General features: G+C 42.6%; 1 protein-coding gene across 2 annotated transcripts in view; it reads left to right on the top strand.

Annotated features, from left to right (window-relative positions):
- The window catches only part of gnb2 (guanine nucleotide binding protein (G protein), beta polypeptide 2), a 28,699-nt gene that overhangs the window by 8,107 nt on the left and 2,881 nt on the right, over window positions 1-17,711 (top strand). Inside the window, exons 2-9 of one of the 2 annotated variants that reach the window (XM_063203431.1) lie at window positions 7,535-7,638; window positions 8,556-8,594; window positions 9,054-9,160; window positions 12,178-12,241; window positions 13,506-13,668; window positions 14,574-14,640; window positions 16,005-16,206; window positions 17,123-17,339. In XM_063203431.1, the coding sequence (XP_063059501.1) occupies window positions 7,582-7,638; window positions 8,556-8,594; window positions 9,054-9,160; window positions 12,178-12,241; window positions 13,506-13,668; window positions 14,574-14,640; window positions 16,005-16,206; window positions 17,123-17,339 (916 nt within the window). In that variant the 5' untranslated portion in view covers window positions 7,535-7,581. Of the gene's footprint in view, window positions 1-7,530; window positions 7,639-8,555; window positions 8,595-9,053; window positions 9,161-12,177; window positions 12,242-13,505; window positions 13,669-14,573; window positions 14,641-16,004; window positions 16,207-17,122; window positions 17,340-17,711 lie in introns of both variants that reach the window. The other variant, XM_063203430.1, reaches the window with a different exon arrangement.

Here is a 17,711-nt window from a genome sequence, read left to right on the forward strand (position 1 = left end):
CCTCTATGACTGAGGTAACCTGAGCATGGTACCGTCCCGCTTCACTGCTCCCTTGGGGTGCCATTGGGGGCTGCCCCCTTGCACGGGTGAGGCATAAATGCAATCTTTGTGTGCAGTGTGCAGTGTTCACTTGTGTTCTGTGGAGTGCTGTGTCACAATGACATTGGGAAAGTTGGAGTTTCCCAGTTGGGCTTTCACTTAAACGTACAGTATGTCAAAGTTATGTTCGTACAAAGGAACAGCACAGCAAAAAAAGAGTGGGATTTTGCAACATTTGGAGCTTTTGGTGCGCCCTATTACATATTGACTATCACCATTCAAATAATAATAATAATAATAATAATATAATAATAATAACATACTGTATCAAAGATATTGGTGATATAATGGTTAGTTTGACAATGAATTGCCTGCTCATCAACTAACCGTCTGTGGTTTTTGTGTATGTACCGTATGTGTCTGTATTTGTTAAGAAAGTTATGCTCAATGTCCATCACAGTAGGGATGATATGACATCAGTCAGAAGTCAGAGACCCATAGAGTGCAGTAGGATGCACAACACAAGATATTTTGTGAGTGACAGAACCAGGAGAGTCCTAAATAATCCATGTTCCACTGTTCATACGTTATTGTTGGGATCTATTACAATTTCCCTGTCCGTACAAAGTGTCAAAATGTGTTGGATCGAGACAAGGGGTTGAGGTGAGCACAGAGGGGGTACTTGTGAAGGCTTGGCCTGGAAGTAAACACTCAAAAACATCTCAAAATGCAAATTATATTACACCCATCCATCACACCCATCATGACTGCTTAAAAAATAAAAACACACTTCTTTAAACCCTTAGCGCAGTACCTTTGTTATAACCTTACTGTCAGCAAAATTGTAATGGCTATGTCTAAAGGGTGGTTTATGCCTCGAGATCAGCGTCACTGCATCATGATGCAGTGAGCCGCGCAGTTAACGTAGTGAAGCCCCCCCCATCACGCAGGTACTCTGGGGCACCTCCCCAAAATTGTGTCTCGACGCAGGGAGCGACGGCGTGAAAGGGCGAAAATAGGTCTCTGATTGGTCCTCTCGACCAGCCTGCTCTGTCCTCGAGTCGAGAACAAGCGCTACTTCCTTGTTCTAACCTTCGTCGGTCTACGGACTGTGAGCTCTTCATTAAATAAGTTGCCCGTGCTTTGTTGTTTGATTTATTTACACGAACCAACGACAACACATGCGCTTGCAAGTTACGACGCTGAAGTTATTTGGACAGTTGAACAGTGGTTCCGAGGTCGAGGAAACATTCCGCTTCGTCCTCGACAAATGAGCCACTTCTTTGTTCCAAACTACTACTGTGGCTGCCAGTGCGATCAAACATGCACGTGATATAAAGATTTAATGTTTCATTTTCATTCTCGTCGAGTCTGTGATGCTAAAAAACAACCGACACGTCTAGTTTACTCTTTGTATTGAAGGCAGTTTCAGAGTGGAATGACATCGCGCAGACCGTGCTTCAAAACAGGGCATAAACAAGAATTAACTGCATCATGGCTGCGTCAAGCTCACTCTGTGGCACAAGTAGGAAGCATAACTGAGCCTTTACAGGCATGAAAATCCCTCACCTTTCGGCGAATTTCGCCGTTTTGAAATCAAAATGGGTCATTTCTGTGAATCGTGTAGATCCGAGGAGAAAATTTTAGGGGGGGGGGGTGTCGAGCGAGGAGAAAAGTGTTGCACCATGATACAGTATCACCAAAGAAAGTAGATCTAACAAGAAGCGTCATTTTGTTTCTTTTCCGGTATCCACTTTATGTCGGGTGAACGCCCCTTTAGGAGACCTTCGGTTAGGAGACCTTCGGAGTCCTGAGGTTGAGAATCAATGAAGTCCCCTTAGCGCTGTAGATGGCGGTAGCGCCCGTCGTGTGCAAACACCACGAAAAGAGAAGAAGAAGGAGGGACAACGCCCCCTTAGGAGACCGAATTTTGAGCACTGGCTTTTGCATTGAGTGGGCGTGTTTCGATTCCTCTTTATTAAATATCCAACCTCTTTGGTATCATTAGGCTCGTTTGCAACCACGCAGCAAAAGATTTGATCAAAACGTGATTTGCTTGGTCATAAAAAGGAGGGGATAACTGCGTCGCAATCAAGCTGGACACATCAGGACGACGAGATTTCAACAACGGCAAAGAAGGTGGATCTATAGGTCTGTGGGTGGATCTACCTTTTTTGACAGCGGGTGTACCAGGGCGCCCTCTCGTGGAATTAAATCATCATGGCACTAATTCCATGACGTGCTTACCAATGTCGGCACATGCTTCTGAAATCCGAGACTCTCTGCCTCTCGGAGACAAATCGGATGGTCTTGAGGTAGAGACACAGGTTACTACCTGCTGAATCATGGTACAACTCTTAGTTAAATTTGTGATGATTTGGCTTCACTTCCATGTTATAATTCAGTTAATTAGTGCTCACTTTAGGCTATTCATTTTGTGTTTTGGGACCAAAGTCGTCATTCAGATAGGACCGTTTTAAAATTACTTAACAGCGCCAACCCATGCTGCGAGGATTGAACCCAGGTGTATATGTAGCTTTACCATGGCGCGCCAACCACAAAGGCCACTCTGTTTCGTGCACTTTCATACATAAAAGACAAGATAAGTCTCTCGCAATTGGTCTGTTTCCACATTAACCATCAGCAACTAAAGCCTCCCCGTGTTTCGGTGCAGTTTCGAACCGGGGACCTCATGTATGGAAGTCAGGCGCGCAACCACTACTCTAACCGTCGAGTAGGCGGCCCACGGAATAATACTGGTTTTGTAACCTACGGCATACACTCCTGACGTGGCGAAGATGAAGCATCTGACGACAGGGTGTTTTTTTTTTTTCTGTTGTAAGTGGCTTGTGCGAGCATACATATGGATGATACCACTCTGAGAATGCTGCATTTGAGCATGAAATGCATTTCAGCATGTAGAAAATGAAGCACGTTCAACTACACACACATGAATCACATGAGCTATGAACACCAATCACGGCAGATTCCTCACATCATGGAGGAGGTCTTCTGCCCAGCGCAGTTGGTTTCAGCTACTGCGTGGCAGCTTGACAAAACTTTTGTTCCCGCGATGGTTCAACGCCATGTGACACGACTGCCGCGCAGAGGTCACTCCCTTCAACCATAGAGGGTGGAGTTTATCTAGAGAGTTCATAAGCGTGTTTTATGGGAATCGGTCTGTAGGTGTCGCAATTTAGCATTGGTGTGAAAAAGCGGCCATCTGTATGGCTGATCATGAACACCATTGTATAATGAAATGAAGTAGGCCTATTTTAATGCAAAGACAAACGACTACCTATACATCCGGTAAGTTTGTGAGTAAAGGCCCGTTTATACCCTATGGAACCGGACGAAATTCGTCTTTCCGGGCCAACCGTTGCTCCCGGAGTTGCATTCATACCTCCGTCCGTAAAATTGATGTTACGTAATAAATCCTCTAGAGGGCAGAGTCGGTTGGCTATGAATGGACAGTTGCTGTGGCAGATTTGTGTTCGTTTTAGAAATGATTTAGCCCAAATAAAATAGCCAGACCTAGGATTCACGGAGATAACACACTGAAACAGCTTTAAGGTTTGTGTAATGATGTATAAACAAATCCAGGAGGCTTCGTGCTGGCCATTTAGGTTTGTTGTTGGGAAAACGAACGTCCTCCGAGCCCAAATGTAAACAAATGAGGCATGTTTTTAGCTTGGCTAGCATGATAATGGAAATATACCCTTTCACAAACGCACAGGTTATTTCATTACTATTTGTATCGTTTTTAGATGTGAAATACTTCTCTTCTTCGTTGAGTTTTGTAAATTGGTGTCTTTTTCACTATACTGCCACCCACGGCCGCCTCTGGTATTGCTCCGTTTCACCCGTAGTCACCGGATTGCTAAGCACTCGACCAACGGACAAACTGACGGATGAAACGACCCCCGGAACCGGGTGAAAGCGTCCGTTTCCGTAATTACCGTAGGGTATAAATGGGCCTTTATGTTATAGGCCCTCAATGTTTAACCTAACCCAAAGATGCAGAGTAGACTAGGGCCTACTCATTCTGTATGGGAATGTAGGCCTAAACAGCCAGACAACAGAATAAACAACATATTTACAGTCAGAGACCTTAAAATAAGTGACGCATAAGGGTATACATTTCCTTCAATTACGATATTGGCTAAATGAACTAATCAGAACATTAAACCTAAAGGCCTAACGTTTTTACAGTCCTGAACGACGATCCCGGGGGCATTTTTATTATCTATTCTGCCCTTTCGAAGACGTCGAATGCTTATTTCCTCCACGAAGGAGGTTTTGCTTGGGGTAGGCTACGGTCGTTGGTCTATCTGTCAGCATAACTCAAAACGTTCTGAAGGGTATTTATTAACATTTCTATAGGCTAGTTGGTTAATTCTGGTGGTGGTCTAGATCCAGGATTTTTTTTTTAAATTGCCATTGCCATTGCCATTTAATTTTGACATCACAAAAACAAGGGAAGGATAGACTTGAAAAACAAATAGGATGCCATATAGGGCTATAGGTCCTAATTATTTGTTAAGTAAATCTTCATTAAATCTTCATTGGCTTCCAGGACAACACTCCTAGCAGCCTAGGCCTACAAGTTGTTATCATTAAGATTAGGTTATTAACCTAACTATTAACCGAACTGGTCGGCATAATGGCATAATGTACGCTACCTAGGCCTACTTTAAATCGCACAGGATATCGGCTGACTCGAGATTCACAGCGTCGTTAACTTCGTTCTTTTGATGCGTTTTTTATTTCTGTTTTTTTCCACACACTGCCTGATTAATGCCTAGGCCTATATTGTTTTTTTGCGGTGAAGAAGAACTTAAACCCCTTGCCCTTTTGTCATCCCCCCCCCCCAATCGAAATTTTCACCACAATCCGTCAATAACTTCTTTTTTTTTTTTTACAATACACTGTAATACACTCGATATAATAACTAGGCCTAGTACTAGCATTGGACAGCAGTGCAGAAAGCCTCCAATGCCTATTCCATTGTGGTTCAGTGTCTGACAATAGGTATATTGGAGCCATACTCTAAAATTAATTTAAAATTCTACAGCTAACCTTACAACAGAAGAATACATGATTTGGTATAAAGCTCAGTCAGTGAAGAGATTCCCGTTGATTCGGAAGTATATTTCTCGGTATTTTACGTGAAAATCAAGTAAATGTCGCCCATTCATCTCTATGTATTTCCAGCGATTTTGAGCGATTTTCACACCAGCCGCCATTTTTTTTTGGAACAACCGATTCCCGGAAGCTAACATGGTTATGAACCCTCTAGATAAACTCCACCCTCTATGCCTCAACTGCATCGTGAACGGCAAATTCTAACCAGGATGCTTCACGCGGACACACTGAGCATGCTCGCTGCCTAGCAAATTTTCAACTTCGTCAAAATTACGCCATCACGAACGCCCTTACTGTGTAGCGCTCTACCGCAGAAAACTTTCCACAACTGACAATGACGTTTGACCAATCACAGCATTTGTTGCTGTCGGCACAGCCAATAACGTGAACGAGCTCTATCTAAGTCCCGCCCTTCATACTTCTCTTTGAAAGCGTTTTAAACAGGTGAAGCTTTGGTCTGCGGGGCTGGCGTGGTTGTATCAAATATCTTTCTTTTTAGTTCTAGAACATCTCTGATTATAAGAAAATGTCCAAACGATCTGTCACAGATAGTCTACACGTTTCCCAGAGAGGTAGCTATGATCTTGTTATGAGAACATCAAGACGCAAGTGAGTGAGTGAGTTGAAAGTGAGTGGATGTAGTTAGCCACAGAAGTTAAGCTGTTTTCCTAATAATTTGAAACCGCATGTGCCCTGCCCACGTGAAAACGTATTTATTCTTAAAAGAGCTCCCTTAATGAAAGCTTGGGTAGGCTTACGGCACGTTTTCCTGACGGCTATTTTAACGGGTCTGTGCGCTACGGAATGGCGAAATAGTATGCGCTACGGCCGGGAAAGAAGCGCATATCTACGCGTGGCATCCAACCTGCTTCGAATGCTGCGGCTTCTTATAGCACGCACGAGAGAGAGGGAGAGGGAGAGGGAGAAAGAGCGAAGCCTAACTTAGTCAATCGTTTGACACGGGACAAATTGTTTTAGGAATCATGCCAAGTTTTTTGTAATCCCTTGGTAGCCTACATCTAAATTACATATTAAAAATCTAGTGGAACACGGTCAAACAGTTTTTTTTTCACGGTCAAAGTTGGAGCTTTCCTATTATTTTTTTTATAGGGAAACAGATATACTAGGTGAATAGACAAAAATTTCAGTAGTTTATCCAAACTGTGTCAAAGATTTTTTGTATTACAAGTTGTCTGAAATATGATGATTAACTGTTCAAACGAGATCACAACCAGGCAAGCGTTGAGGGGACATTGGATAGTGTTGAGAGGAGGGGGTGCTTAGTTGCCATTGGGGGGCATTAGTCTATTTTATTTTTAAGGGGGGCATTGGCAGAGTTTTGATGAGGTCAAGGGGGAATTTATTTTTAAAAAAGCCTGAGAACCAAAACCCATTCTATCTATCTATCTCTCTGTCTGTCTGTCTGTCTGTCTGTCTATCTGCCTATCTGCCTATCTGCCCCCTCATCAGACATGACAGCATGACAATCATGAAGTAACGAAGATGGTTGACAGTTCTTCTTATGTTCACTGTCCCCTGGGTCGCTACAGTATGCTCAAAATTCATCATTTAAAGACGGTTTTAGCTAGATTTTCTCCCATGGGAGACCATGCCCCCAGACCCCCCTAGTATGACTCAACACTATCCCCCAAAAACGCCACTGCACACCACACATTCGCGCGCACCGCTGCAGCACACGCGCCGCTCCGTGCCACCGCGCCACGCCGCACCTTTCTCACCTTTTTCACCCCTGACCCGTTTTCATGCCTGGTCTTAATCTGTCACTTAAGGCTCTCAGTACTGTCATAGCAATGTTGCAGTAAGAGGCTACATAAAGGGAACATTAAAATCATTCCCAGGTTGATTTCAGTATTATCTGATTGACCTGGAGTTTGGGTACCACTGAGTTATTGAGCTTGGTGTTCCCTTTATTTCATGAGCAGTATATTAATGGCATTTTTGAGATGTTCACCATGTGCCTGTCCCCCCACAGTTGAGTCCAGGGCAGAGAGAGAGAGAGAGAGAGAGAGGGAGAGAGAGAGATCCTCATATTGCCATATTTGAGATGTGAGATGTTCTTGTATAGAGTAATACCAGGCCAACCCTTCACAGTGTGTTCAGTCTGCACCAGAAAGCCGAGGGACAGAGGGACAGTATTCATATCACCATGTTTGCGATGTTCTTGCATATATACCATCAGACCACACCCTTCACCATGTGCGCTGTTCCCCCCACAGGAAGCGGAATGGCAGAGTAATCATATTGTCCTATTTGAGATGCTCTTGCCTATTTACTACAACAAGGCCAACCAAGCCTTCATCGTGTGCTTCATCTGTCTGTCCCCCCACAGGTGGCTGAGGGGCAGAGGGAGAGCCAGAGGGTCTCGGGGTGTCCACCATGAGTGAGCTGGAGCAGCTACGACAGGAGGCCGAACAACTGAGGAGTCAGATAAGAGTACGCTGGCTCTTTACTTCACATGCTCTAGAACAGTGGTGTGCTGAGGTCAAAAGTAAAAGTGAAAGTAAAGAAAAGAGACACAGTTTCCTTATAAGCCTTATATGAGGAACCAGTAGGCCTGTGTATTTGTCATACGATCAGCTGATTCTGAACTGGTTGGATCAAGTTTGTGGTGGGTCCTTGTTATGTTTTTAGTGTTTTTCAGTAACAACAATACAATCTATTTATCTTATTAGGTCCAATGGAGTAATTGGTGTAACAGCTCTGTAATATCGTTAGTGTTTAACTTACACCATGAATTTACTTTTTCTGTACAAGTAAAAACTGCTACTAAGTAATTTGGTTATAGTATATGAATGTACATATACAAGGTTTTATGCAAGGCTCTCTCCATTTATGATGCACAACTGGAAAGGGATACACATGAACAGAGACAATTGATGAGGTAGAGACGGTTCAGAAGGAGGTTCTTCTGAAATCCACATGATGTACAGATCTAAGATGCAATCCTATGGCAGTCATGTCCCTTTAGGACAGTGTTTCCCAACTTTTTTTGTCTCGTGTACCCCCTAAGTCTTTTCGTTGTGCCTTGAGTACCCCCTAACTCAAGTTCTATATGGTTTTCTCTATTCCAACGTGAATATGCTCCATACATTTGATAAAAATCAAAATTTTCCAAGTACCCCCTGCCGTGTGCTCGCGTACCCCTAGTGGTACACGTACCCCTGGTTGGGAACCACTGCTTTAGGAGACCAGGACACCAGGATCATTAACAGAGTTTAATGGACAGTTGGCCATTTAGGAGACTGGACTTTGTTGCATTGGTTACTTGTGTTGTGTTATCTTGGTTACCATATTGGAATCTTTTGTTGTGAATAATATTCCCACATTCTTCTTTCATTATGTTATTGCAGGATGCCAGAAAAGCATGCGGAGATTCCACTCTCACTCAGGTAACTTACAGACATACTGTAACACCTTCACTACCAATTTAAACTCTCCATTCAGAAATCTTTGAAATATGATTCACATCTATCCACTTGTCGGTTTCTTTAATAACGCTGTCACATGGAGCAGTCTAATTGTGAAAGCACTACAATGATTTCCCTGTTGACTTGACAGTGCAATCTCCAAATGTCACCAATGAGGACATTATTACATTACATTACATTTATAACATTACATTGCATTTGGCAGACGCTTTTTAACCAAAGCGACAAATGGCCAACATCACTGTATTAGTATTATGCCTGGCTATGATCATTTTGTGTTTCACCAAATTAATTTACCCATTTGGTATTGATCAAATACATCACAGGGAGCTTGCATGTCGTTTGGATATTTCCTCCTAGGTAAATAAACCTGTAAATAAAAACGTATATGTCCATCAATCTGTGTCTTGTGTCTGGCAGATAACAGCCGGTCTGGACCCGGTGGGGCGTATCCAGATGCGCACGAGGCGTACCCTCCGTGGCCACCTGGCCAAGATTTACGCCATGCACTGGGGCACGGACTCCAGGTGAGCTCTGGGCAGCTGGAGATCTGACTGCCACTGGCACAACCCTTTCCATCACCTACTTTGATGTCATGTTGAACTAAGTAAACACGCACATCCATCTCAATTGGGTGCTGGTCTGGACTAAGCAACATACACCGAAATATCATATGAAAGAAGAGAATAGGGAACATGGTGTTGCAGACTTTTTGTTGTTTGGGTCCCCTTTAGTGTCATGCCTTAACTCCACATTTTTCAGACTGTACACTGAACATGCCACCTGCAGCCTTTGACCTATGTGTGGCAGTAATAGGCCTACATACATGTACACATACACATACACATGTTCAGTACATACACATAAATATATACATACAGTACTGTACACATACATACACTTACACATACACATACATACACATACACATACACATACACATACACATACACATACACATAGTGTACACATACACACACCCACATGTATACACATACTCATACATTACACATACTGTACACATAGGCCTACAATAATCGCATATTCAAAAAACTGTGTTTGACGGAAATGTACAGTATTTGAATTGTTTTGCATTGAACAGTGTGCGCACTTGTCATATCACAGTCATGTTGTGAATGCAAATGTATTTAGTTTTGGTTTTATGGGCTGGAATTTGCTTTGGTTGATGTTTAGTTTCGTTTGTTTGAAGTTTTGTTAGGTTGACATTTAGTTGCTTTGTGGAACGACAATGAGCAGCTAGTATTTTTACCTCCCAAGGAGGTAATGTTTTTGGTCGTGTTGGTTTGTCTGTCTGTCTGTTTGTCAGCAGGATAACACAAAAACTAATCAACAGATTTGGACGAAACTTTGTGGAGTTGGTGGTAATGACCCAAGGAACAAGTGATTAAATTCTGGTGGTGATCCGGATCACGAACCAGAACCAGGACCTTTTTAAAGATTCTTCACCATTGCTGGCCTATAAATCTAGACGCCCCTAGTGACCGCAAATTGAATTGCGGGCCAGGGCAAAACATTCCAGTTTCTAACTCCACTAAAGAAGGCAGAAAGAGAGGGTGTAACATACATGGGCGCAGATAGCGGGGGGACGGAGGGGACATGACGTACCCAGATTTTCATTCACCTGGATCCGTCCCCTTCACTTTTATGGAGAAAATTATCTGATTTCTGCCTTTGCATTTTGCAATGTGCGAAATAGCGTCTCCCTGGACCATTCACTTTCATATGTGGCAAAAAACGGCATTACACTCTATAAGGCTCATTGTCAGCTGACTCAACAGTGACACCAGGTAGCGACATAGAATCTCTATGCTTGCGATGATGTGGTGAGGTATTGCAGAATGAAGAAAATGAATCGAAGTTTATGGCAGTAAATCTATTTTTTGATTGGCTAACAGCCACTGAAGTCCCAGATTTGAAGCGCCATAAGCTTTTTGCTTCTCACGGTGATTGGCTTGAGTTGACAGGGCTATTCAGGAAGTGGAGCTAAGAACAGACATTATATTATTTACATTAGGCTACATTTTTGGCTCAGACCAGTTGCTTTCATAAATTACTGTTAATCTCGAAGACAGTCCCTGGCTTGCTAGCTAATATGATGTGGATTACAAAAACTGTGGAACGTGAACGATGGTGGTGGAAACGCATGGATTAAAAATTGGGATAAATACTGCGGTCAAGACAACGTTTTAAGGTAATTTCAATTCCCAATTTCAATAAGCAGCATAGTTGCAGTACCTTTTTTGACCATTTCCTGCACAGTGTCCCTTTAAGTGGTGGAGTGAAGGATGGAATATAAAACGCAGCATGGTAGAAAAATGACTGAGTAGTAGCCGGGAGGTTGTCTGAAGAGCTCAAGAATCACAATTTAAGAGCGCTGCTTTTATAAAAAAGATGTCTGATCTGGGGGAGACCCTATAGTTTGGCTTGGTTACCCGGTTTCTTGCTTACTAATATCACACGGCCAAAAACCGCGCCCGGACTCAAGTTATCTCTCCTATATGCAAAACCGAAATTACTACAGCGATAAATCTCACCCTGTTGCTTAGCCTGCTGTAGGTAGGCCTACATTACAACATGAAATTTGTTGTCCTGTTTAAAGGTTGAATTAGTTGGGAATGTAGCACTTGCTGATGGGATGGGAGAGGTGTGTTTAGAAGCGCGCGCGGGGCGGGGGGTCTTGGTGGGAGACTCGTGCACATTCTGAGTAGAATCTGTAGGGCCTAAAGCTGGAGCGGTTTAAACATTTGTACACTTTTTTTAATCAAGATTTAAAAATTGTTAATGTAGTAGATATTAAGCAGACGATGAATAGGCAACAATTTAACGATACAGTATTCAGTGTAGGCCTACTATAATAAAATAATACCCCTCCCCCCCAGTCTGACGGACGGTTGGTTGGGAAAATGTCCCCCCCAGTTTTTAAAAGCTATCTGCGCCCCTGGTAACATAATCAAATGTTCTATCAAGCAGCTTCCTTGGCGGAGGTCTGCGCTCTCTGAGTGCTTCTAGTTTTATATATAGGCTATTTCCTTTTTTACATGTTTTCTTTGCAAAATTAAGGGAAAATGTGAAAATAAAGTAGACTCACAAAATATTTTATGTTTTAGGTTGATGATGCCGCAGTTTTTCCACTTAAAACAACTTTCAGGTGAAGAAAGGATGTTAGGGGCTGTGTTAGTTTAGGGTCACGGGTCACATTGACAGTTCTTTGTGTACCTGTTTATAAGTGCTGTGGTGTGTTGAGATAACGGAACTGTTATCAATCATATTAAATGTCAAGAGTCCTTCAAAAAAAAAACAAGGCCAAAGAAGGTCCACACCCTCCTCACCGCCCTAAAAATGTCTGACTTTAGGTCTGGAAAGGGCATAGCAACCTCAACCCACCTTGAAACACAATGTTATTTTAGGAGTAACTGATATGGATGCAGGGCATTGAAAGGATGCCATGTGCCTTGTGCAGCCGGGCTGCCACTATGGAGAGGGCTTGTTCTCCTGCTAGTGTCTCCTCTCCTCTGCTCCTCAGGCTCCTGGTCAGCGCCTCTCAAGACGGCAAGCTGATCATCTGGGACAGCTACACTACTAATAAGGTAATTTCACTTGACAGACACCATGCTAATCGAGCAATTCGAAAGTGGGCGTTTTTTTCCTGTAGAAGATTATACTGTAGTAACTTGTGCTAAAACTTGAGCTAATACATTTTTAAAGTGACAGCATCACTATCGTGACTGCACCCTCAGGTTAGGTTTAGGATTAGGGACAGTATACAGTGTAAGTACCTACCTAACAATACATGTTGATACATGTAGACACAATAAAACGAAACTGTAAAATATTAACCTTGTAGTCTGATAGCAGAGTCATATAAGCCATAGCGTGGCCATACAGTAGGAAGGGGCAGGGGCGTAAAGGAGGTCTGAGTGTGTTCAGGTCTGCTTCTCAGTCTCATTGTGGGTGTGTTCATGCCATTCATTTCAATGGGACACTGCACAGACTGCTCAGCACTACACAGATAAAAGCATAGATAGCCTTGAGTGTCACTGCTTTAAATAACTCCATTATCAGTGATGGGCAACCTGGATTGATTAGTTAAAATACAGTGTCACCTATTTGAAATGACCCACTATTTATCTGTCCAATTCAACCAGGTGATCATTCAACCAGGTTAATTGGACACATAAAACCAAGTCCTTTGGAATATGTGGCACATGATCGTAAACTAATGAACCCAGGTAGCCTATCCTTAACTGTTCCGATTCAAGATCCAATAAATATACTGCCATGTCAACACAGTTGTTTTTGGCACATGCCCAACATTGAGGACATACAAAATAGGACAGTAGCCCCTTAATGCACGCCGTACCTCCAGTGGCACGCTGTAATAGTCATTGAAATGTAACTATGATAGAGATATAGCACTATACTATGACACAACACAGGCCCTTTAGTAATGCACCACGACTTGGTCATTACCATACTGGTAACAACAAATGTATAAAGCCGCGTCTTAAGGGGTTAAAACACAACAGTAGAGCACCTACACTGTGTTGGGTAATCCGGCTTCAGAAGTTACAATCCTGCACCTACTAGTTGTATTAGCCATTCAATTCAATTCAATTCAATTCAATTCAATTCAATTCAATTCAATTCAATTCAATTCAGCATCAATTGTAGTAATTGGTGAAATCACAGGTGATGATCTCACTCATTAATTGGTGCACCGATGAATGGCTGTAAAAATAAAGTGGGTGGAGGATTGTAACTTTTCAAGCCAGATTACCCAACACTGCATATTAATGGTCAAACAGCTATGGTTCCACTTTGAGCTCTTCCTCCGCTCCGCTCCACCCTTAGGTTCATGCCATCCCTCTGCGCTCCTCCTGGGTAATGACCTGTGCCTACGCCCCCTCGGGGAACTTTGTGGCCTGTGGGGGCCTAGACAACATCTGCACCATCTACAACTGCAAGACGCGCGAGGGTCACGTTCGCATCTACCGAGAACTACCTGGACACACAGGTAACATCTAACCACTCATATCTGATGGAGATCAGACAGTACTTAGATAACATAGATAATAATATTATTATCAATAATAATAACCCCTATATTTCTATAGCACAATTCATACAAGTTATGTAGCTCGATGTGAATGAACAGTTTGATTAAAAGCAAAAATAAATAAGTTGAAAAAGAAAAAAAGAAGAAAAAGACGAATATCTGTCAGAACTAAAAATCATGGATTACCAAAGTCAGAAAATAACAGAATCAGAAACAAGGAATGGCAACAGGGGTTAGGAAAAACACTCTAAGTTTGGTTGGAAATTTTAGATAGAGTCTCAGTAGAGAGTATCTCATCTTAGGTCTTGAGCCATGGCCCAACATTTTGTCTTGATTCTTCTTGATCTTGATTATTATTGAAAAAATTGAAGAAGAAAAGTACACATGGAAACTGTTGGATGAACATGGAGGCCATTAATATTCCATGAACGCAGTGCCATGGTTTTATTGTTACCGGATAGAATCAGCTGTCTCGTAGTGCAAAGGAAATCAGAGATGTCCGAAGTAAAGTAGAAGTTAAAAAACCTCTGCCACTTTCCTTAGCACAGCAAACTTCCCTTAGTAAGTGATCTACAGTTACTGCAGTCAATGAACCGATTCTGTTGCTGGCTTGTATCAAATTTGTGTCAGGTTTACTTCTTAGGGTTTTTTCAGTAACAACACAGCTACCTCATTTGGTACAATGGAATAGGTGGTGTAACAGCTATGTAATATCATGTGCTAGTGTACATACACCGTAAATGCACTTCTATGTATACTTTTGACAGCTCTGCTCTTTCTCCCCCTAAATCTCTAGATTCCAGTGTGGATAGATTAGTCTGGATTTCAGTCATTTATCAAACGTCTCTTGCTTTTGTCTCCAGGTTACTTATCCTGCTGTCGTTTCATTGATGACAATCAAATCATCACAAGTTCAGGAGATACAACTTGGTGAGTCCACTGTCTCAGATATCAAACTGTTAAGACAAACAATAATAACTGCTGTATGTGAACACTACAAGTTTTGTAGCATCCCCTGAACCAACTGGCGCTCTTGAAGGGTATAAAGGTGGAACAGAAGCGGGGAAAAATCCAGGTCCAGGCACTCAGTTGATTTTAAACAATTAACAAATAATTGGCTTTAAAAAATCTACAATTTGAAAATATTCAAACAGGAATGAAGGTAATCAAAAGTATTATTTCTTTCCATCTCTCATATGATGTATACCTTAATTGTGTACTCAGTTTATTTCTAACAATTCAGAAGGTGGGCTGGTGTAGCGATTACAGTCTCGTACATGTACAATTACACAGCCTCAGATCAGCTGGTTAAGGAGTTGGCCTTTCAATCTGGGGGTTGTAGCCTCGAATCCCACCTCATCTCTCCCTACACTTCCAGCCACGACTGAAGTGCCCTTGAGCAAGGCACCTAATCCCACATTTATCCAGGGACTGTAACCATTACATTACATTACATTACATTTAGCAGACGCCTTTGACCAAAGTGACTTACAAGGAGAACATTCAGAGTAAGGGGTCAGTGCAGAGTAAGGGGTCAGTGCCGGCGGGGTACAGCAATATAGACGTAATTAGTAGCAAAATACCCTGAAAAGTAATACAGTAACTGTAAGTCACTTTGTGTTTTGCGGTTTATGCGTTGTGCGTTATGTTTTATTTCCCTTCATCTCTCATGTAATGCAGTATGTATCTTGTTCTTAATAGATTCATAACCATTCAGTAGGTGTGCCGATGAAGTAACTACTGGCAGTCTACTTTGGATGCAAAGTACACATTGCCCACTCTTTTTTTCCAATTAGTGCAAATTTAGCAATGATTCAAAGTTTGTTGAGGCACTTTTGTTGAGGCATGTACATGTTGATTATTTATTTACATGGACCATTTATTTTGTTTTAAATGAGGAATGGGGTTAAATAAGTGCTTTTTCTCCAAAAGTGGATCACCCAGCCCTAGTGCCTACTGTACACTTGCATGTAGCCTACTATTATCAGAGACAATTGATAAGGTGGAGACGATTCATAAGCAGTTCTTCTGGCGTCTCGCGTAAGGCTCTAAATTGCAGTCCTATTGCAGCCATGCCCCTTTAGAAGACTAGGAGACTTGGGGAATGAATTAAGTTAAATGGAGAGTCACACCCTTTTAGGAGACCCGACTTGATTCCACTGTGTTGCATTGGTGACACTTCCTACGACTTATCTTGGTCTGCCATATTGAAAAGCCTTGTCATTGCACAGCCTCAGATGTCTTCATGATGTGTTGTGTGTGTTGTGTGTGTTGTGTTGTGTTGTGTTGCATAGTGCATTGTGGGACATTGAGACTGGGCAGCAGACCACAGTGTTCTCAGGCCACAGCGGGGACGTCATGAGCCTGTCCCTGTCACCGGACGCCCGCGTCTTTATCTCCGGGGCCTGTGACGCCTCCGTCAAGCTCTGGGACATCCGGGACAGCATGTGCAGACAGACCTTCACAGGCCACGAGTCAGACATCAACGCTGTCTGTGTAAGTGTGCTTTTTTATCACAGTAGAAACTAGAAATGCACTCAGAGAGTGCAGACCACCGCCAAGGAAGCTGTTTGATAGAACATTTGACTAGTTACACCCTCATTTTTTCAAGTCTTTCTGCCTTTTTTATGGAATTAGAAACTGGAATGTCAAAACTTGCCCTCTCCCGCAATGGTAAAGAGTCATTTTAAAAAATACCAAAATGTAATCACTTATTCCTTTTGTCATTTCCAACAACTTTCCAACACAAAATTTCATCCAAATCCGTGCATAACTTTTTGAGTCGTCCTACTGACAAACAGACAAACAGGCAGACAAACAAACGAACGCGACCGAAAACACAACCTCCTTGGCGGAGGTAATAATAAGATAGGAAATATACCAGGGGTGTAAATCACAGCCTTCATGACGATACGATACAGTATCGATTTCTTCAATCAGGGATTCGATTTTTTTCGATACTTAAGAATTCCCCACGATACGATGTGATTCGGTTCGATTCGATTTTTTCCAATACTTTTCCACTACTATTGTGTTATGGAGCTAGGGCATTGCACAGGGGCCAGCGATTCGATTCTTTTCGATTCTTAAGAATGCCCCACGTTACGATGCGATTTGATTAAATCGCTGGCCGATACTTCTGATACATTGATACTTTTCGATTTTATTTACATCCCTAAAATATACTATATACAGTTTTCACACATGTAATGTAGTGTATCAATGTTAAACTGCTGAAAAATGCAATTCTTTTTGTCTTTGTGGATGTACTTTCTGCTTTTCATATTTGATATCTTTCGTCGGTTAAATGTATGTGTATTAATGTTGAAATGTATTTGATCTTTCTTCATTTTTTGCTCCTCCCATGTTCCCATCCATCCATCCCTTTGCATTCCCGTTCCCGTTCCCCTAGTTCTTCCCCAGTGGAAGTGCGTTTGCCACGGGCTCGGATGATGCGACGTGTCGTCTGTTTGACCTGCGTGCGGACCAGGAGCTGAGCCTGTACTCCCACGACAACATCATCTACGGCATCACCTCCGTGGCCTTCTCCCGCTCCGGCCGACTGCTGCTCGCCGGATACGACGACTTCAACTGCAACATCTGGGACGCCATGAAAGGCGACCGAGCAGGTCGGGAGCAATCATTGAACACTTTTTATAAAATATACTGTATATTTTTCTGGTTATTTTGCAGGTTTATTTGAGGTAGGACAGTAGAGGAAAACTAGCCTGATTATCATCGACTTTCACATCTCTTTGAGACTTGGTCTGACCAAGACAAAGTGGGAGGAGTTCCCGAATTTTCGGGAGCTCAGAAAGTACCTGCATTGCTCCTGACCTGACTAGTAGCCCCGTTGAAGGTATTGCATCACCAGGAGGGCACAGCCTGGCTAGAGGAAAACAGGAAAACAAGTGGGGAGAGTGAGACGTCACGGGGGTGACTCGGAAATGAGCTCAGGTCACAATTGAACCCGGGTCCTCTGTGTAATCGTACAATACCTT

The sequence above is a fragment of the Engraulis encrasicolus genome, chromosome 7 (assembly GCF_034702125.1).
Source record: "Engraulis encrasicolus isolate BLACKSEA-1 chromosome 7, IST_EnEncr_1.0, whole genome shotgun sequence".
In the NCBI taxonomy this organism is placed as follows: domain Eukaryota; kingdom Metazoa; phylum Chordata; class Actinopteri; order Clupeiformes; family Engraulidae; genus Engraulis; species Engraulis encrasicolus.